The 18,024-nt window shown below is 45.5% G+C and overlaps 2 protein-coding genes and 1 long non-coding RNA gene across 5 annotated transcripts; 1 reads left to right on the top strand and 2 right to left on the bottom strand.

Annotated features, from left to right (window-relative positions):
- Positions 1-229: 229 nt before the first annotated feature.
- LOC100844673 (internalin-I) lies at positions 230-7,901 on the bottom strand. Of its 3 annotated transcripts, XM_014899317.2 has the most exons (8): positions 6,542-7,901; positions 2,846-6,432; positions 2,554-2,708; positions 2,194-2,411; positions 1,358-1,970; positions 1,109-1,270; positions 758-1,021; positions 230-640 (listed from the first exon to the last, which is right to left on the bottom strand). In XM_014899317.2, exons 2-8 carry the CDS (start codon positions 3,046-3,048, stop codon positions 528-530), a joined length of 1,728 nt encoding a protein of 575 aa, XP_014754803.1. In that variant the 5' UTR covers positions 3,049-6,432; positions 6,542-7,901; the 3' UTR covers positions 230-527. The 3 variants fall into 3 exon arrangements, with proteins under 3 accessions (XP_014754803.1, XP_010231600.1, XP_024314460.1); XM_010233298.3 differs by having other exon boundaries at positions 758-1,270; positions 6,542-7,899; XM_024458692.1 differs by lacking the exon at positions 6,542-7,901 and having other exon boundaries at positions 758-1,270; positions 4,525-4,551; positions 6,342-6,420.
- A 335-nt stretch (positions 7,902-8,236) lies between these two features.
- On the bottom strand, positions 8,237-11,085 carry LOC100830407 (endoglucanase 15). Its single transcript, XM_003566376.4, has 6 exons — positions 10,763-11,085; positions 10,248-10,661; positions 10,042-10,131; positions 9,505-9,957; positions 8,951-9,377; positions 8,237-8,855 (listed from the first exon to the last, which is right to left on the bottom strand). Exons 1-6 carry the CDS (start codon positions 10,973-10,975, stop codon positions 8,557-8,559), a joined length of 1,896 nt encoding a protein of 631 aa, XP_003566424.1. The 5' UTR covers positions 10,976-11,085; the 3' UTR covers positions 8,237-8,556.
- On the top strand, positions 11,085-11,962 carry LOC112270682. Its single transcript, XR_002963088.1, has 2 exons — positions 11,085-11,623; positions 11,715-11,962. It is a non-coding gene; the product is annotated as an uncharacterized LOC112270682 (long non-coding RNA).
- The last annotated feature ends 6,062 nt before the right edge of the window (positions 11,963-18,024 follow it).

The raw sequence follows: 18,024 nt of genomic DNA, 5'->3' as shown, positions 1-18,024 counted from the left end.
AACTTCCAGTACAGGAAGGGAGGAAAATGGACCCTACTTAGTCTCCACTCAGAAATTAACAAAATAGAGGTGAAAAGAGTTATCTGCGTCCAGAAACAATGTTTACATAGATTATGCTGTACCACATGAACTGCCTTTGGTTACAGTGTGCTGCTCATAGGTCAGACTGCCAGATAAAAGTATGCATGTGCTCTGGTCAAGAAAGATCAAATGGCAAATCCATACACCGTTTGAAGATAAAAACCATCACATATCTAAAAGCGTGATCACACCTGACAACCAAAAAGAAATGCCCTATGCAATAACAGCTGAGCTGATTGCAATCATTTGCCAGGGTTACATAAGTATACAAATTACACAATCAAATTCTTGATATTACAACAGTCGGCCAGTTTGCGGTAGGGAGAGAGAGATCAGCGGAATGTCAAATAACAAAAATTCAAAATTGCCGCTCTCAAAATGAAAAGGTGGAAATAATTTATCAAATGACAAGATGAAGTCCATGATAAAGTAAACCAGAATTTGTCTCATCCCATCCTCCACAGTTCTGGTGGAAGATGCACACCATGCATCACTGAATTTAATTCTGTAAGGTGTTGGAGCTCCATCAATTCCTCCCTGCTGTATTTTATCCTTTCATCTGTTAAAATCAAAGGAAAACTTGCTGTCATATGTTATTAAATGCGTATCTGACACTCAGATCATATTCTTTCTAACTGAAAGTGAGTAAGTCAGAATGAAGTTATAACACTCTTACCTACAAAGAATATACCAGAAAGCCTACTAGGGCCAGCCTGACGGTTTACAGCTTCTGTTTTTGCCTTTGGAAGTTGCCTAGACTTGTGAACTTGCGAAGTACCACCACTATTTGGTTGAAGTTCCTGCCACAGTTCATGTGTCACCTCAATAACTGGGTGGTGCTTACAAAATGTTGAAACAGCATCTCCTGTCAAGATCCAGCAGCCGCTTAAATCTAACACACGTAGCTTGGCGGGGGGCACAAATTGCAGAAGCCCTGAGTCTGATAATATATTCCCACAAAATCCAAGATGTGTCAAATTTGAGGCGGAAGAAAGGGCATGCAAGGCAGGATCAGACAAGAAATCACTTTTTAGGTACAAATATTTTATAGCTCTGAAGGATGCCAAGGGAGGTATGACTTCATCTGACAGTGCTGTGTCCTCCAGATTGAGACTTTCAAGGTACATCAGATGCTCAAGTGGAGGCATCGACGGTATTTTCTCCGAGTTTACTTCAACACAAGTGAACCCTGTCATATGATGGAATTCAGTTTCACGGAGAAAAGAACGTGTTGACTTAATCAAGAAAACAAATTGATGGAAAGCAAAAGATCAACCTTTAATACTTGTGTGACTTAGATCTATCACTCTCAGTGAAGGCATCATGCTGATATATGCTAGAGCAGAATCATCAATTTCTGTATAAGCTAAAGACAGCGAAGACAGGTTTGGAACTGTTCCTGCCAAAATACATGGTGCCTGAGAGGTTATTCCAGTATTCTTGAGGCTTAGGTGTCTCAGGTTCATTCCAATATTTGCAACATGCTGGATTGCAGCATCTGTTATTCTGCTGAAGCTAAGGTCCAGATGCTCTATATGTTTCATCTTTTCAAAGATATGCAAGTTGCTTAAAGAACAACCGGACATGTCCAAGTACAACAATGAGCTTCCTTGGATGCTGGAGAACACTTCAAAAATGTTACCGAATGAGGCCGCACAGACAGTAAACTTTTCCAGAGGAACATTAACTTCAGAATCCCCATCACGAATAGAATGAATTGTGCAGTTGCTCATATTAAGATGTTGCAGGTTTGGAAGAGGTGGTAAGCGAGTCACATGTGTCCAAGAAACATTTAAGAAACTCAATCTTGTAAATGCTTTAAGGACTGAAGCTCCCTCATTTGTAATTTCACTACCCCATATATCAAGGTGCTCAAGACGTGTCAATACCTAGGAAAATAATACAGCTAGAAATTAACACGCCGTTACATGCCATTCAAAAAGAAATAGGCAAACAGTGGCATACTAAATACACTATCAAAAAACGAAAATACTACTCCCTCCAATCCTAAATTCAAATTTGAACTAAAACCACGACAAGAATTTAGGATCGGAGGGAGTACTAAATAGGACAAAAATTAGCATGGGACAAGCTGACATCGTGAGTATATACCTGTAGTGACCGCAAGGTTTTGTCAGTCATATGAATTCCTCCCAAATCTAGCAAATCTAAGTTTTGTAGTGCAGAGATCAGCGTCACCCCATTGTCAGTCAATCCAGTCTCAGATAAGTGTAGCTTCTCCAAACTATCAATGGAGACTATATGTTTGATGCCCGCATCTGATATCCTTGAGCATCTCGACAAGACCAATTCTTTCAGAGTACTCATGCCTGAAGCACCAAAATGAGTTTTGCTAAAATTAGTTAGATCATTAATTTCTGCAATCAAACCAAGTACTGAGACGTATTGGGGAAATATAGACTGGAACCACCATGGTTCAGTCATAATTGAACAAGCTTCAGAGCTGTATACCTGAGAGTGCCCAGACAGCAGAGTTGTTGACATTCTTGCAATCCGCCAGCTTGAGGACCCTCAGGTACCGGAACGAGCCGAGGTAAGCTAGCCACTCCGCATCTACAGCGATGTTCCCGCTCAAGTCGATCTCCTCCACCGAGTGCCGGAAAACCCTGGACACGCAAGCATGATTCATCCAGACAGAGCAGGAAACAATGGATCCAGGAAAGGTAAAGCGGCAAATCCTTCTCAGGGTAGAAAAAATCGCGCGAGCTGGGGCATTTCTAAGCGGAGAAGGTGGAGAGCTTACTCGAGTAGGGAGGGGGAAAGGAGGCGGCGGGCGGCGAGGCGTTGGAGCAGCGCGTCCGCCAGCTGCCCGGGGAGGCGCTCCAGCGACCGGCGCTGCCGGCGCCAGGCATCCACGGTGGCAGGGCCACGCGCCGCTGCATCTATGCAGCGGTCAACCAGCCGCGTTTCGCTGCCACCGTCGGAGGAGCCAGAGACGGCCGCCATGGCTGGACGGCGCGGCGTGGCGGTGGGAGCCGCCGCTTGACCGGACGGAGGGAGGGAGGGAGGAAAATTGACGGGATCCCAGGTCCTCCGCGGAGCTCGGCACGATGTCTGAAAACGAGAAGCGACTGGAACTCCAGTCTGGAAGTCCGGAATGGGCTTTGCTGGCACCTCTCAGGCTCTCAGCCTCAGGGTGGACGCGGGCTTCTGCGAACCTGCCAACTGCCAAGCCAGCCCGGCAAATGTACGCCCGTGGACCGCGGCATACTTAAAACCGCGCTTCTAAAAAAAATAGGTTAAAACCACGCTTCTCGTGGCCTAGGGTTTCATGGAACCAGTTAATTGTCTCAAGGAATCCTGACGGATAGGACCCTCATGTCATAAGACAAGAAGTGGCGAATTACTTTTGAATGGAGGTGGTGCGGCGATCAGGGTGGCGCATCAAGGGGTGGAGGAGATAGAGAAGGTGGAGGCTAATCGGATGGAGGTGGCGCAGTACCTTTGAGAATGGGTGGCAGCCAATCGCAGAGCTAGAAGCTGGAAAAAGATGGTGCTAAAATTTTTGGACATTTATAGTGATTGAGGCGATAAAGGACGGCTCAGGCACGGATTCAAGGCCACGTAGGTTGAAGGGATCAAGGCTGAGGCGAGCGGGACGCGAAGTCAGCCACGACAACGGTGTGCTGCTCGGCAATGGAGGCGATGTCCTGCTTGGCCACGGTGATGGCTGGAGGAGGAAGAAGATGACATGGGGAGCAGAAGAAAACTAGGTGAAATGATCTAATCTGTGAGATTTTGGCTATCCGAGAAAGTTTGTCCGTAGAAATGTGGTTCTACGATACAATTAATTTAGGATTTCTTAAAGAACTTTTCCATGAAATATGGTTCTGTGAGTTAGCGTTAACTGTAGTTCATGATGTAGAATTACTAAGGCTCTGTGTATAGAATAGGCGCCTGATTTGGGCCCAAAAATCACTCCAAAGAAAACAGTCGCCTGATTTCTGACAAAAATTCAGTCACCTGATTTGTGGCCAAAAACTAGTCATGTGCTTTTTAAAAAAGAAAACTAGACACATAAACAAAATAAAATGGCACTTACATGCATTTCAGCTACAGCAAAAGGAAACACAGTACAGTAACTGAGTGACAATTTCAAAAAGTCTATATGATAAAGAAAACTAAGAATCTAAGGGTAATGAACATAACAACTGCTCCACAATGAGAAACAATTACAATTGCATTTGACAAGATGCTATTGCACATGTTAGACCACATGCAATTCCAGTGTTACACAAACTGAAATTCATGTGGTGAACAAAAGAAGCAACAATCAGCAAAATTCAAAACTGGACTGCAATTCCAGTGTCAATAAGCTACAATTGCATTTCATGCGATGTTTGATTGCTAGTAGTAAAGTGCACGTAATTTCATTTTATTAAATGGCATCAAGGGGACAGATCGCAGCAAGTAGTAAAGTACCTGTTCACTGCTGATTCGACGAAACATCTGCGTCCCCAAACCAAAGTGTCCAAAGCTCATAAGTAAACCATATACAAAACAAAAAACATATGTCACAATCAACAAATAAAGTGGTGCAAGAAACATGGTGTGCTGCGATGGTAATCACACATAACACGGACAGAAAAGGTACCAGTTCATCCATATATGCATGCAGTTTAGGGATGGGCATGCAAACACAACCCATTAGAGTTGCTTGGTTCAGTGCTTCAAAAAAGTTGCTACCAAGATACTCAGAGCTTCTTAACATAGACTACTAGGCAGGACATCTCCTTGAAGAACAGAAATATGATTCTTCTCTTCTTCCAGACCAGGCGTCTGTCGGAGTCAATATGAAACTTGAGTTCGGTTGCGACCTCCGGCTCTCCAGTGTAAATAAGAATATCGCCTTTGTTAGCTGTCCTAAGGCCATTTGATATTGGTTCCGGGAATTTTTGAAAGAATCAAGAAACCAATTAGTACTAACTAGCTAAAAACACACCCTGAAAATGTTTCAGACATCCAGCAACACACATACACACACAAAAGAGCCCTGCCCAAAAAGGGTAACAGCGGCAAAAACAAGTAATTACAAAAATAAAAACATAAAAAATGTCATATTTAACAAACACATAGATAATTGCCATGCCTTCCTTGATGTTGATCTTGGTTAAGCGATGGACAAGGAATGCTGCTGCTCCAGGACCAAAGCGGCAAAAGCAAGTTGTACATCAAAGATCTAATGGACAAAAACAAAAATAGCAGTCTTATGTGTTTTTCCCTCCAGAAATTATTAATTGGGCTTTCTACTGTAACCTATTATATTTTGTTCTCCATTACAGAAAATTTCCCTCCAAAAATGCTACAAGGAAAACAACCAAAATAATGACAACCAGTTGAAATGGCCGCATTAACCGGTTAAGTGCTTGGAATTGCAAAAAAAATAAAAGTTACGCAAGTCGAGGAGGCAGTGTAATTGCAACTTGACTACATCATAATTGCATTGATGGAACAGTGCAAAATTTGGCCTAGGAGAGTGCAATAATTAAGAAAAAACTCCCCCAAAACCAATCAGCTGTGGCTGCTGTCACCTCAGTTTTGTCATATAGACATAGAATTTAACGATAGAGAATGCTAGAATTTCGACAGAGCTAAATTGTCCAATAAAAGCATCCCATTAAGGGCAGATTACATAGTGACTAGCAGATATCAAGCGCTTCGATTGCAAAAAATAGCAAAAAGAGAACAATAAAAGCAATTATTGGAGTAGAGAGAAGGCAGTGCACTTATATTTGATGAAAAAAATACAATTGGGATAGATTGCATAATTTAGAACGCAAAAATCGAAACGTAGCTAGAAGCCTAAAATCTGGAATTGCAGTCTGAAGTATCTAATGTTGCAACAGAAGAAGTGCAATTTGATTTAGAAGAGGCTGCAATTTATAAACAGATTCCTAAAAGAGAAGAAAGGAACAAAAATTGAGCTTATCCTCATTATTGCGACAAACTAAATCAATAACTTCTAGCGGGGCTGAGACCATTCAACCAGAAAATCACAAAATAAAAGAAGTGCACTCAAAAAATATACAGAAGGCTGAACTGCAACAGTGCAATTATCAGTGCAGTTACAAATTAAAACACCATCAAAATTGAATGAAAACGAGTAGATGAGGTGGTGCAATTGCAATTTGGCAACATTATGATTGCAGCGATAGCATAGTGCAAAACTTGTACAGGAGAATGCAATTTTAAAAGAGACAAAACAATCTATAAATTAAAAATGACGAGGAATGACTTACCAGTGTCATGTTCTTTTCATCCAAAAATTGGACTAGCTAGTTTGCCACCCAGCATCCGTAACACAAACGGACAAATGATCAACCCAGCTGGCTGTACAAATGGATGGCAACAATAAGTATCACCAACCTTGCAGCTCATAAATAACTCAGCACAGGGTACACAAACCCATCTGTGATATACACTTGAAAGTTGAAACTACCTGATGTAGTGGCACTTGTGCAATTGGGTGTCCAATTAGGATCCCCCAGGACTTGTGTACAGCAATTGACACGGATGGTAGGTCCTGAATTGGTGTCACAAGGATGCAGATGAGGCACTCAGGGTGAGTTCATGGACAGTTGTTCATGCTGGTAGCAAATGAGTGTTTAATTCATTAGCTAACAAGTTGATCAAAATGAGTGTTAATTCAGCATGGATCACCGTGAGCGCAAATCGACCAGGAAAGAATCGACCGACAAGGCCAGTTGTGTCGTACCATGAACACCGACTGAAATGCAGCAGAAAAATGTCGCCGGATGGTCCTCCTAGATCCATGGACAGTGATTTCCTTGTCACGTAAGGTTTGAGGTTTCTGTTCAAGCTTTTTGGAGCACACAGGGAATAAGAATCGCAGGGGTTTCCCTGATGATGATGATCTTATTGTCCTACTCATCTGAGAGTGGAATTTCATCCCAACAGTTTCTTGCACAAATTTTGTAGAAAGGAAAAAGGAGAGGTGCAGAGTAACTAAAACTAAAACCCACAGAAGAGACATCTAGTCTAGCAGAATCAATGTCTATGAGTTGGTCAGGAGATGAATACCAAAATTCATACACTGTTCTGTTAATCAGGAACTATACATTACATACTCTCAGGGATCATCAGATCACACAACACGCTGCACACTGTAACTAACGCTGCAAGAAGTTTTTTCCCTATAGCTAATTAAGCTGAGTAGCAACTGCACGCTGAAATGAAACCCCCAAATTAAGCCAGTGCACACTGCCACAGAATAAACCAGACCCTCTCGAGTTGAGCAGCTCCGAAACCATAATGATGCCGCCACCAGAAGCCAAGGCCAGAAGCGCAACAAGCGGAGCAAAGCTCACAGAAACGGCCGACGAAGAACACAACAACAAGCGGAGCACCAGCTTACTGGGCGGGAAAGAGAAGAACCGAAGCCTCCGTCGGAGAGGGGAAAAAATCGCCTCTGCCCTCGACCACCCCCACCTCAGCCTCATCGTCTGGAGAGAAGAACAGGCAGGGGCGGCACAGCAGCAGCAGGGACCGTGGATGGCGCAGAAGAGGCGTCGGCAACGATCCCGCAGCGCCGCGGCACAGCACCAGAGGCGGCGGCGGCGGCAACGAGCCCGCGGCGGCGCGGCACAGCAGAAGAGACGGGGGATAGCGCAGCAGAGGTGGCGGCAGCGGCACAGCAGGATAGACGGGGGATGGCGCAGCAGAGGTGGCGGCGGCAGCAACGAGCCCGCGGCGGCGGCAGGGGCAGCGCCGGCGTGAGGCACCAGAGGGGGAGGATTCGAGGGGGAGTCGGTGGGACGGGGTCACGGGAGGGCCGACTGAGAAATGCAAAAGGAGGCTAAGTAAAGAGTGAAAAATTTCACGGATCTTGGCGAGGGGATCGCACGGTCCAAAATTCGCCTGCTTTTCCAAAAGAAATCAGGCGCCTGGTGTATAACAAAACGGAATTACTAATGTGCTGATGAATCGAGCAGAGTTTACGCGAGCCCACTTTGTGTCCTCGAAACCCCACATAAAAGGTTACAGGTTCCTATGTATATATTTAAGCTTCTTTTTTTGCTTCTCAACAGAGAAGCTTGTTGAGAAGCACATGAAAATCGTGGCAGTTGAGTGGCGAGCCACTCGCGAGCAAAGGGGCCCGGAGGGTAGCAAGACGGAGGAGGAGCTGGTACTACCAGTCTTGCCATTTCAATTCAGAACTGGCACAACATACATTGGATACTTCCGTTTAGGAAATAAAAACACACATTTGCTACTTGAAAGGTTAAGGACTAAGTAGGAGAACAAATACATCTCCATCTCCAAAGTCCAAACTTCTCTGGCCTAAACCAAACACCCTAGGTCGGGAGGCAGAGGATGAGCACCAGAACATAGTTAATCTCATCACTTCTTCCTCCCATCCCATGCCAATATCGCACCAAAATCTAAGATTATCCTAGCACCTCCGGCCGGGAGTGAGTCCTCGTCGTTGAGTCTTCAGAACAGCTTGTATCCAGTGACCCACACATTTGCCGGGGGTCCCGGCTGCATATACCCGAACCTGACGCTCCTCCCCGGCCGCAGTGCTGCCTGCAGCCACTTCTGGGGAACGTACCCGTACCTCGCCTTCTCGAGCCCCCACAGCCGGCCGCTGAGCTCCGAGATGCCGAGGTGCAGCCCCCGCACCGTCTTCCGGGACCTGTTGGTCACCGTGACCGAGTACCTGTAGTAGGTCCTGCGCCTCGTCGCCCACGTCCTCGTCACATTCTGCGCAATCTCAAGGTGCTCGGAAGAAGCTGCACGAAAAAGAAGTAAAATCAGAATCATTCCTCTGTTCTTGCACTTCGATTACCCGGCGTTTGCCACACAAAAAAACAGAGTAGCTAGTTACCGTGACGTTGTCGATGGTACGCCCGGCGTAACGTGTGGTTGGCAGGTGAAGGAGACACCTCCCTGACCTCCGGGAGTGACTGTGAGTCCTCTTCGAGGCCGCCGCAGGCGCCGGCGAGGCGGGCGAGGACGCCGAGCAGCGGCGCGCTGTTGTAGGTGGCGGCCTCCGTCTGCTCGTAGTTGTTCCTCTCGTCGGCGAAGTCGTCGTACTCGTCGGGCCCGCCCACGATGGCGCCTTCCAGGACGTTGGGGTTGCTGGCCTGGCTGCCGTACCAGCTGGAGTAGCCCTCCTGGCAGCTCACGAACGACGGGTCCCTCTTCACGGACACGATGGACGCGCCCCGGTGGTGCACCTGCCGCGGGTAGCTCAACCCGTACCCGACCATGTAGCTCGTCCCCCTCGGGTTGTCCCCCAGGATGTAATTCACCTGAAAGTAAATTAAATCAACAGTCAGGCAAATGCAAAACAGAATGTTGGAATTAATTAATATCAGGTGGCGAATAAGTGCTAAATCCGCGTCAATTACTATGGAACGGAGGGAGTAACCAAATTACCTGGGACTTGACGAATGTGAGGATCTCGTAAGGTTGCACCGCGCCGGCGGGGCAGCGGACGGCGCCCCGGCCGGCCACCGTGGTGTAGTCGGCGTAGACCGTGAGCAAGAAGGAAGCACTGGTGACGAACTGGAGGTTGTTCCAGCGCTGGTGGTACATGACGCCGCCGGGGGTTCTGGGCACGTTGACGGCGCCCTTCCCGACGCAGGAGCACACGAAGAACTCGGCGTTCTGCGTGTACCTCTGCAGCGCGTCGGCGTGCTCCCCGGCTCGTTCCTGGAGAAGGAACTTGGCCGCCAGGACTTGCACGCCGGGGTACTTGACGTCCCACCCGAACTGGTTGATTGACCAGCCCGTGCCGCCCAGCGCGTCGCCGTTGCTGGCCAGGTACTCCAGGTAGGACCGCTCCTCCGTCGCCTCGAACAGCCACGCCGCCGCCCACAGCAGCTCGTCCTGGATTGGATTTTTTACCAAATTGAAAACGTCAGAATGTTTGCTTTGTCAGAATCTTGTTTTCGGGAGAAGTTTTCTTATTACGCCGTATCCGCTGAATGACCCGTAGTAGTTCCGCGCGACGGGGATGCTTGCATCGTACTTTCCCCTGTACTTGTCCGCGAATTCAAACAACTGCACGCTCAAACAGTCAGGCGACATTTTAGATTTAATACTTTTGCTGTTTATGTTAGATTTCGAGTACAGAGTTCAGTTTGGTTGTGGGATTGGGCCTACGGAATATACTATACCTGCTTAGAATGCTCGAGGAGCAGGTTGGCATAGCCCGGATAGGTGGTGCGGAAGATCATTGACGCGGCAGCCATGGCCGCGGCTGTCTCTCCGGCCAGGTCCGACCCGGGGTTCTGGGGATCAACGCGGAACGCCTGGCGGCTCGTCGTCATGTCCTCCGGCCGCTGCCAGCAGCTGTGGTCCGTGTCGCCGTCGCCGACCTCCCCGTACAGCACGTCGGGCTCCGGGTGCGCCTTGATGAAGTAGTCCGTGCCCCACTTGACGGCGTCCATGGCGTTCTGGAGCTCCCCGGCGGCCGCCATCTGCTCGACGTACTCCAGGATGCTCCAGGACATCATGGTCACCGTGAACGCCATGGGCAGCCCGAACTTGACGTTGTCCCCTGCATCGTAGTACCCTCCCACAAGATCCACCTGAAACGAAAAAATGCCCCAAAGATTGCATTAAAACAAAGCACGGCCTAGGAACAGACTTGTTTTGATTAGTTCTGTGCGTGAAGATAAAATGTGCATACTCCATTGGCCTTCCCGTCAAAGAGGCCAGAGCTGGCTCTCCAGGTGACCTTCTGGTCTGCAGGGAGCATGCCGGATCTTTGCGCTTCAAAGTAGAGGATGCTCTTCCTCAATGCCATGCCGTAGTCATGGCCAGAGGCCAGCTTCACCGTTGCTGCGAGTGACAGGAGACAAAGGAATGCAGCAAACACATGAGCATCACCGTTCCTGGCCATTGCACTGGACCAAGAAGGTGTGTGAAACAGAGTGCAAGAGCACGGGATTTGGTTGGCTTTGGAGGGAGTTGGGGAAGCTCAAAAGGGTCCGTCTTATACTGGACTACTGGAGGGAAAGGGGGGCGGGAGCAGAGATTCAAAGGAGGCATGGCTAGTTGTTTACCCCAGTCCACCTTTTACACTTTAGCAAGTGGTTTGATGGAAAACGTTTCTATGACATACAACTGAGATCCCAGGTTACACACTTCTAGCAAAACACAAGCTTGAAGGTTGGTTAAGATATTTCTGTAGGCAATGTTGGTTTTCTGGCCAAGAGGGGGCTATTAACACATTTTCTTTGACAACCAATTCGCTAGAGGACTAGAGGCAAACATACTTACATTGCCTTTGATGACCGATATGTTCTGGAACTAATTGTTAGGTTAGGCGCGGTAAAAACTCAAATCCTTTTCTTTTTATGGAAAAACTGCAGGGGAAATCCGGCTAGGCGGCTAGCGCTATTTGTTGGTCTATTTTGTTAGGTGAGTGATTTTTTGCATGAAAAAGTAATTTACCAAATCTTTTGCAGGTTATTTTCTTGTGCACCAATTGGTTGCGGTTATGGTCTTTGTTGCAGCGACCGGATGACAGGAAGAATATGGTGACGAGGTACGGTGCCTGGAGGTTGTGTCAAATTACCTAGAACCTGAGGCTGGCATTGCATTACGTAATCTTCCTTTTGTTATTATTTTGCTGCAAGGAGATTGTTCTTGGTGGAATGGTGGTCGTTGGGGCTGCGTGCATTTTGCAACGGAGACGCCGGGAGTCAATAGAGCTTTTTTTTCCCTTCTAAATATCGTTACACACCTACACTACGCAGTTACAGAGTAACGATTATGCATCATTTTATCAACCGTAGCTCTATGTTCCATCTCCAACAATTTGTTGACATATATGTCACGACAGACGCTTCCACTATTATCGAGGTGCACAAATGAGTCCCAAGTACTCCCTCCATCCCACAATACAAGTCGTATAAATTATTCTTATTGTTCCACAATATACCATTTTTTTTTACCCGCATCCATCCAATAACTACTCACATTCATTTAATATTAACTTAATATGAGTGGTCAAGTATTAGAAACGAGAACTGTTTTGGTTCAAGTGCACAAATTTATATGAAGTGTATTTTAGAATGCATGGAGTACGTCGCCGCTGACACAATCTTAACCAAGGCTACTCTAATGTCACTGCCAAGGATGATGAGGAAGAGAAGGAGGCGGCACCGCTGGCAAACCAACACAATTTGAGGACATCCCCTCAACTTAATGAATTCGGGGATTCCACCGTGATTATAGAAACATTATCGCACTGTTTGTTAAAAGATTCTCACACATCACAAAGAGATAAGATATGTAAATAAAAAAACATCAATAAATTATGTCGAGCCTATGCATAAATAAAGTCTAACAATCAACTTTATAAAGTCAGAACCAGGCCTGCGGCGCAAAACTTTTGTTGACTGTCTCAAACTTTATAAAGTTGATAAACTTTATGCAAAAAAATTATCAACATGTACGATGTCAAATGAAGATCATTAAATTCGTTGTGAAACATATTTTCATAGTAACTTGGTTTGACACCCTAAACGTTGATATTTTTATGACATAAAGTTTGGTCAAATTTTAAAAGGTTTGAAGCATTACATTTTGAAACGGATGAAATACATAATATTCCCTCCATTCCTTACAGAATGACATTTTAGCTTTCATTAAGATAAAAGTTTGACCATAAAATATTATATCAGAATAAAACTGACGGATAAAAAACAAACTTGATCGACCAATATTTTGATACGAACGCACCCTTGTAGACGATCCCGGCCATGCTCGCATAGTCGCATTTACGGAACCTACGCTCCGCGACACAGCTGCCGCAGGTCTACGTTTTATCATCTCCTTGTCTGCTCTTTTCTTTCTTCGCATCGTTTGATGCAGGAGTCAAGCGCTAGCACTGACGCGCGCCGTGCGTTCTCATTCGAGCTTTTGACTCGGGAGCAGGCTGCGCGCGGCGGCGGCCTCGGTTAATCAGGCCGTGATTTTTGCTGTTCCGTTCCCCGGGAGAGGCACCAAGTCCGCGCGCCGCAAACTTTTTGTGTGCACTCCCCGTATGATGCGCCAGGAATGGGGACGGCCGGCGCAGATGCATGCGCTTGTCACTGCTGAATACACTCTTGTCTTGTCTGGTGTTGGTACTCGCACTAGTTTCGGTAAACGAGCTTGTTTAATGTGTGCAATACCGTAGTAGTCTATCAATTCTCGGGACAGTGCTTTAGACCGTGAATTTATAAGACGCATATTTAACACCCTCAAATAAAAATGTGGTGAATGCAACGAGGAAGGAGAAGAATAACCGGCTAAACGAGCTTATTTAACGAGCCAAAGAACTGGCTAGCAGAGCAAGAGCATGGCAGTAGCCAGCCCATCTAATAGTTAACATGTACAATAGTGAGCTATAAGATGTTATATTTTATTAAATTTGGGTCTACATTTTACTCTCACAAATAGCCTAGGAGGTTGTGCTGCAGCTGGCTATTAGCTAACAGCCCATTTCCTCTTCTCACTCATCCAACTAAACACAAATATGATATTTAAATCCCTATAGCCAGCTTATAGCCCGTTATTATTCTTACTCGTAGAATACCCACCTCCTTCCCAGGAGTAAACAATTGTAGTACATTTAGTTTTAGCATAAGTCAAGCTTTTTTTTAATCTTACCAACTTTATAGAAAATATATCAAGATTTACCACACAAGATTAGTTTTATTGTATTCATCGAGAAATATGCATTTATAATGCATTTGTTTGGTATTGTAAATATTGATGTATTCTTATCTAAATCTAGTCAAACTTTAAAATAAATCTAGATGTAAAACTATTTAGAAATGGAAGGAGCAATAACATTTTCCTGAATCAACAAAAGTTAGGGTGACATTTATCCAATTCTCCTAGCTCTGTGGGGGCGAATCCTAGCCCATATATAGCCATAAATTTCAAATTTCTCACACAACTGCAAAAAAAAATGCAGAATTTTAATGTTTAAAAGTTTCCTGCAACATGTAAGTTGTATTTTGTTTTATTTATCAAAGTTTTGACCAAAATTACTTCATCATTCATGTGAATTATGTGATACAAATCATAAACAATAAGTAAGTACTTTTTAATACGAATACAACAATATCATTTTTATGTCAAAATTAATATACTAATTGTTGTTCAGAGGATAAGAAATATGCTTTATATTTAATAGCTGATGGAGTATAGGCATAGTAGCATATACTCAGTGAGCCAGTGGATTTTCTTGTATCGACATACAGAACATCGAACATCTCGAGCATGTTTACGTTAACGCTGCCTTCTTTTTGTTTCGGGAGCAGACACCATATAACCTAATAGGCCATGATCATTAAGGCCTGAGCAAAGTGGGGAACAAAAGAAAAAGTCCTGGTTGGGATTGGGATCATGTGTATGTACGTAGACAGCGAAGAGGCAGGCTACCAAAGAGGCAGAGACAACCAAAAGTAAAAGTCCAAAGTTCAGACAAGGCCGTCTCCTCCGGGAAGAACTCTCGGTCGACGATTGATTTTTTTTTTAGGGAAGAAAAGTTCGACGATTGATTTTTACTATACATCGATCTGCACTATTTATCTATTCTCCGATTTCTGAAAGCAAACAAACTACTCCTTAATAACCGAAGAAAACGGTAAACAAGTTGGAATAGTAACCCCACAAATAAGCGGGAAGAAATTCCTTGTTCGAATGAAGCTTGAAACAACACCATTCGGGTACATTTCGAGCTCTCCAGTGTCGGTCGGGTGAGAGAGAAGTGCAGGAGATCTAGAGCTCAGCTGAAGATGCTTCGATGGAGCAGAGCAGGGGAGCAGCCCGACATCTTTCTGATGTTTGCTGCTTTTCTTCATCCATTCATCATGCTTCCACATCCCAATAGCGATTAAAGCCACAAACGCATACGTCTTTTAATCCAAAAGGAAAAGGCATGTGATAGTTAATTGCGTTGTTTTCTCACCGCAGGCATGTCGTGTGGCGTGCATAGAAGCATGCAAATGCAAATATTAGACATCTCCTAATGCATTGTTCCTCAAGTGTCCGAGCATTTTCAAGAGGTTCCCTAAAATCACCCATTTCCTAAAATAGCCGTCTCCATTTTCTAAAAATGCTCAAAATTTGCTTCAACGGGTTCCTGTCTCATTCCCTATGCCTAAAATTTTAGGAAACTTCCCTATTTTCTCTCTCCTCTTCCTAGATGTAGGAAATCGACACCCCGTTCCCTAAAACGCGAAAAGCAAGCGCGTGAAGAAAAACCGCCTGTTTCCTTTTCCTTCCGTGCCTGCTCGGCTGCCCCGCCTCCTGCGATTCGGCCGCCGTCACTGCTCTCCGTCGCCGCTGGCCATGGCCGCGCCTCCGGATCCACGCGGAAATGGCCCGCCTCCGCCTCCCGCTGCCTCGTCCGCGAAGAAATCGAGCCGCCGCCGCCCGGGTCAGCGCCGCCACCCGCATCCGTGAAGGCGCCACCCTCGTCCGCGCCTCCGGCGCCCTTCTCCCAGCCACCGCCGCCCTCCCACGGCCCTACGCTGCCCTCCCACGCCCCCGCGCCTCCCTTCTCCGCCCCTGCCGTGGCACACGAGGAGGACCCGGCTATGCCTATGGCGTCGCCGCTGCCGTCCTCCTTGCTGCAGACGAGCGGCCTCCCACCAAGGAAGACCACCGCCAAGCGCAAGGGCAGACCGGTCCCCTAAGTCTCCGCGAGCGCCCAAGGCACCACGACCGCGAGGCGGGGCGCGCAGCTGCGAGGCATGCGGCGCGTGCAGGTTCGCAGATGAGCAGCGGGCAGGGGGCGCGGCGGAAAGGCGCGGGCGGCCGGGCACGGCGGCTGGCTCGCGCGACGGGAAGGGGAGCATCGGATTTGGACTTAGGGGGTGGCGATGTGCTGGAGTAGGCATGGGGAGGAAGAAGACAGCTTTCCTGTGGCTGACAAGTGGGGCCGCTTTAGCAGTGAGACAAGAATCAAGATATAGGGAACCACTTTAGGGAACCTATTGGAGAGGGGCACATTTTTTCTTAGAAATCCTTCTCTCTCCTATCTCTAAAACTGATTTTAGGGAATCAGTTTTAGGAAATCTCTTGGAGATGCTCTTAGTACTATATTTTAGTGAATGGTAGTAATTATTAAGGTATAATCTCTTAATACATTGTTCCTTAGCGTTGTATCCAAAATAATTATCTTTATCTTTCAACAGATGAGTGAGAGAGATCTAATTATCTTTGTGCCAATTTCCTTGAGAGGTGGTATATCATAAGAGATGTTCCGCTCTCTTCTTCATTAACATTGTGTCAAAATAGATAAAATATTGATGGGAATAGCTCACTTGGGTGGGGAGTGGATGTACAATCTCAATACTTGGGTTCAAAGCATCACAACTACGAATTTAGATTTCTATTTATATTGTATATATGTATGTCCTTTACACTTAAGAAAACGTAAATTTACATTGCACTGATCGAACCAGACGACTTACAATATAAATTGATAAACGAAGGCCAACATCCATGGAAACATCTGCCGCCGGCCTCGTGGCATCCTTCTTGTCACTTTATTTGCTTGTGCATCAGCACTCCAACACATCGTCTTCAAGAATGAAATGTCAGTATCTGCTTGTGCATCAGCACTCCAACACAGCATCTTCAAGAAAGCCTTCAGGAATGAAATGTCATTTGTAGCTAGGCCTAACCAGATTGGGGGCGTTTCGCCATCAAATTGAAGCCCCGAGACAACCTCTTCGGTAAGAGGATGACCCACGTACGTGGCGATTCTCATATGCATAACATATACCAATCTAGCCAAGAAGCCGCTGCTCTTCTAGGGTTTGCTGCAAGTAAAGACCACGGAGTTTTAGCGGCCATCGGAGATTTGTCGTTCCCCTCGCCTCTAGTCACCATCTTGGTGCTTCGAGATGAGGGGAACATCAAGTACTCCTAGACGTATCAAAAAGTTCTTAGTAATATGATTTGTGTGCTCCTTATCGACAATACCATGGTAGAGGGTGTGGTGTCGTGTCGTTGAGAATAAAGGTACTCGAGTTCTTTTTTTTCTATGGTGTTGCCTCGGGCCAGAGAGTTTTCCATCTGAAGGTTCAGTGTGTCCAATTTTGCGAATTTTGAGTTTTTTATCCTCACAGAACCGCTTTTATGAGTTTTTGTTAGGGTTTCCTGCTGTTTTTATTGGCATTATGTTTTGTGGCTTTGGAGTCCTTCTCTCTTGTTCCGATAAAGATCTTGTGGTTTGGCGACCTGTATTTTTAGAGAATTATCCTTTGTTTAAATACGTTCAACGCTCATGAATTCCCATCTATTTGGATGGCTACTCAAGGTTTTTTTTGAAACTTTTAAATGTAGTAAAGTCGTCCAGGTGTTCGATTGGAAGTTTCGTTGCTCCAATCTAATAGCAATTTCTTTACTGGAGGCTTGGTGGTACTCCGTGTTGCAAAGATTGGTATTATGGAGAAATTTTTTTTGAAACTTTTCATTTTAGTTTCTTGGATTTATTATCCAAACCACCGTACCTGTAATGTAATGGATGTCATGATTGAATAAAATATCAAGTATTTCTCAAAAAAAAAATCAAGTAATGTGGCGTTTTATTGGCTAGTGAAGATTTGATCATGCATTTCCAATCAGGAAAAAAGAAGGCCTAAAAACACGCTAACATGGGTTCAGGGGAGAGGGTTTAGAAGGTCAATCGTAAAACATTAAGGGGCGTTTTCATGTGTGGAACTAGATTCAAATTCTCAAGATTTAGCTAACATTCCAGAGAAGTTGAAATTAGTACTATATCATATCTAAACGGCACATTATAGAATTTATATGTTTCCTGTAGAAGAAAGTTCACTGCGCATACTAACCTTTTTTTTAGGGAATGCTTGTTCCTTGCTTCAGCGAGCTTTATTGATCATCAAAAATAAAATAGTTACATCGTTTATCATCATAGGA

This window comes from Brachypodium distachyon, chromosome 2 (assembly GCF_000005505.3).
Source record: "Brachypodium distachyon strain Bd21 chromosome 2, Brachypodium_distachyon_v3.0, whole genome shotgun sequence".
NCBI lineage: Eukaryota > Viridiplantae > Streptophyta > Magnoliopsida > Poales > Poaceae > Brachypodium > Brachypodium distachyon.
The sequence above is the reverse complement of the archived record's forward strand: the minus strand, read 5'-3'. Positions and strand labels throughout refer to the sequence as shown.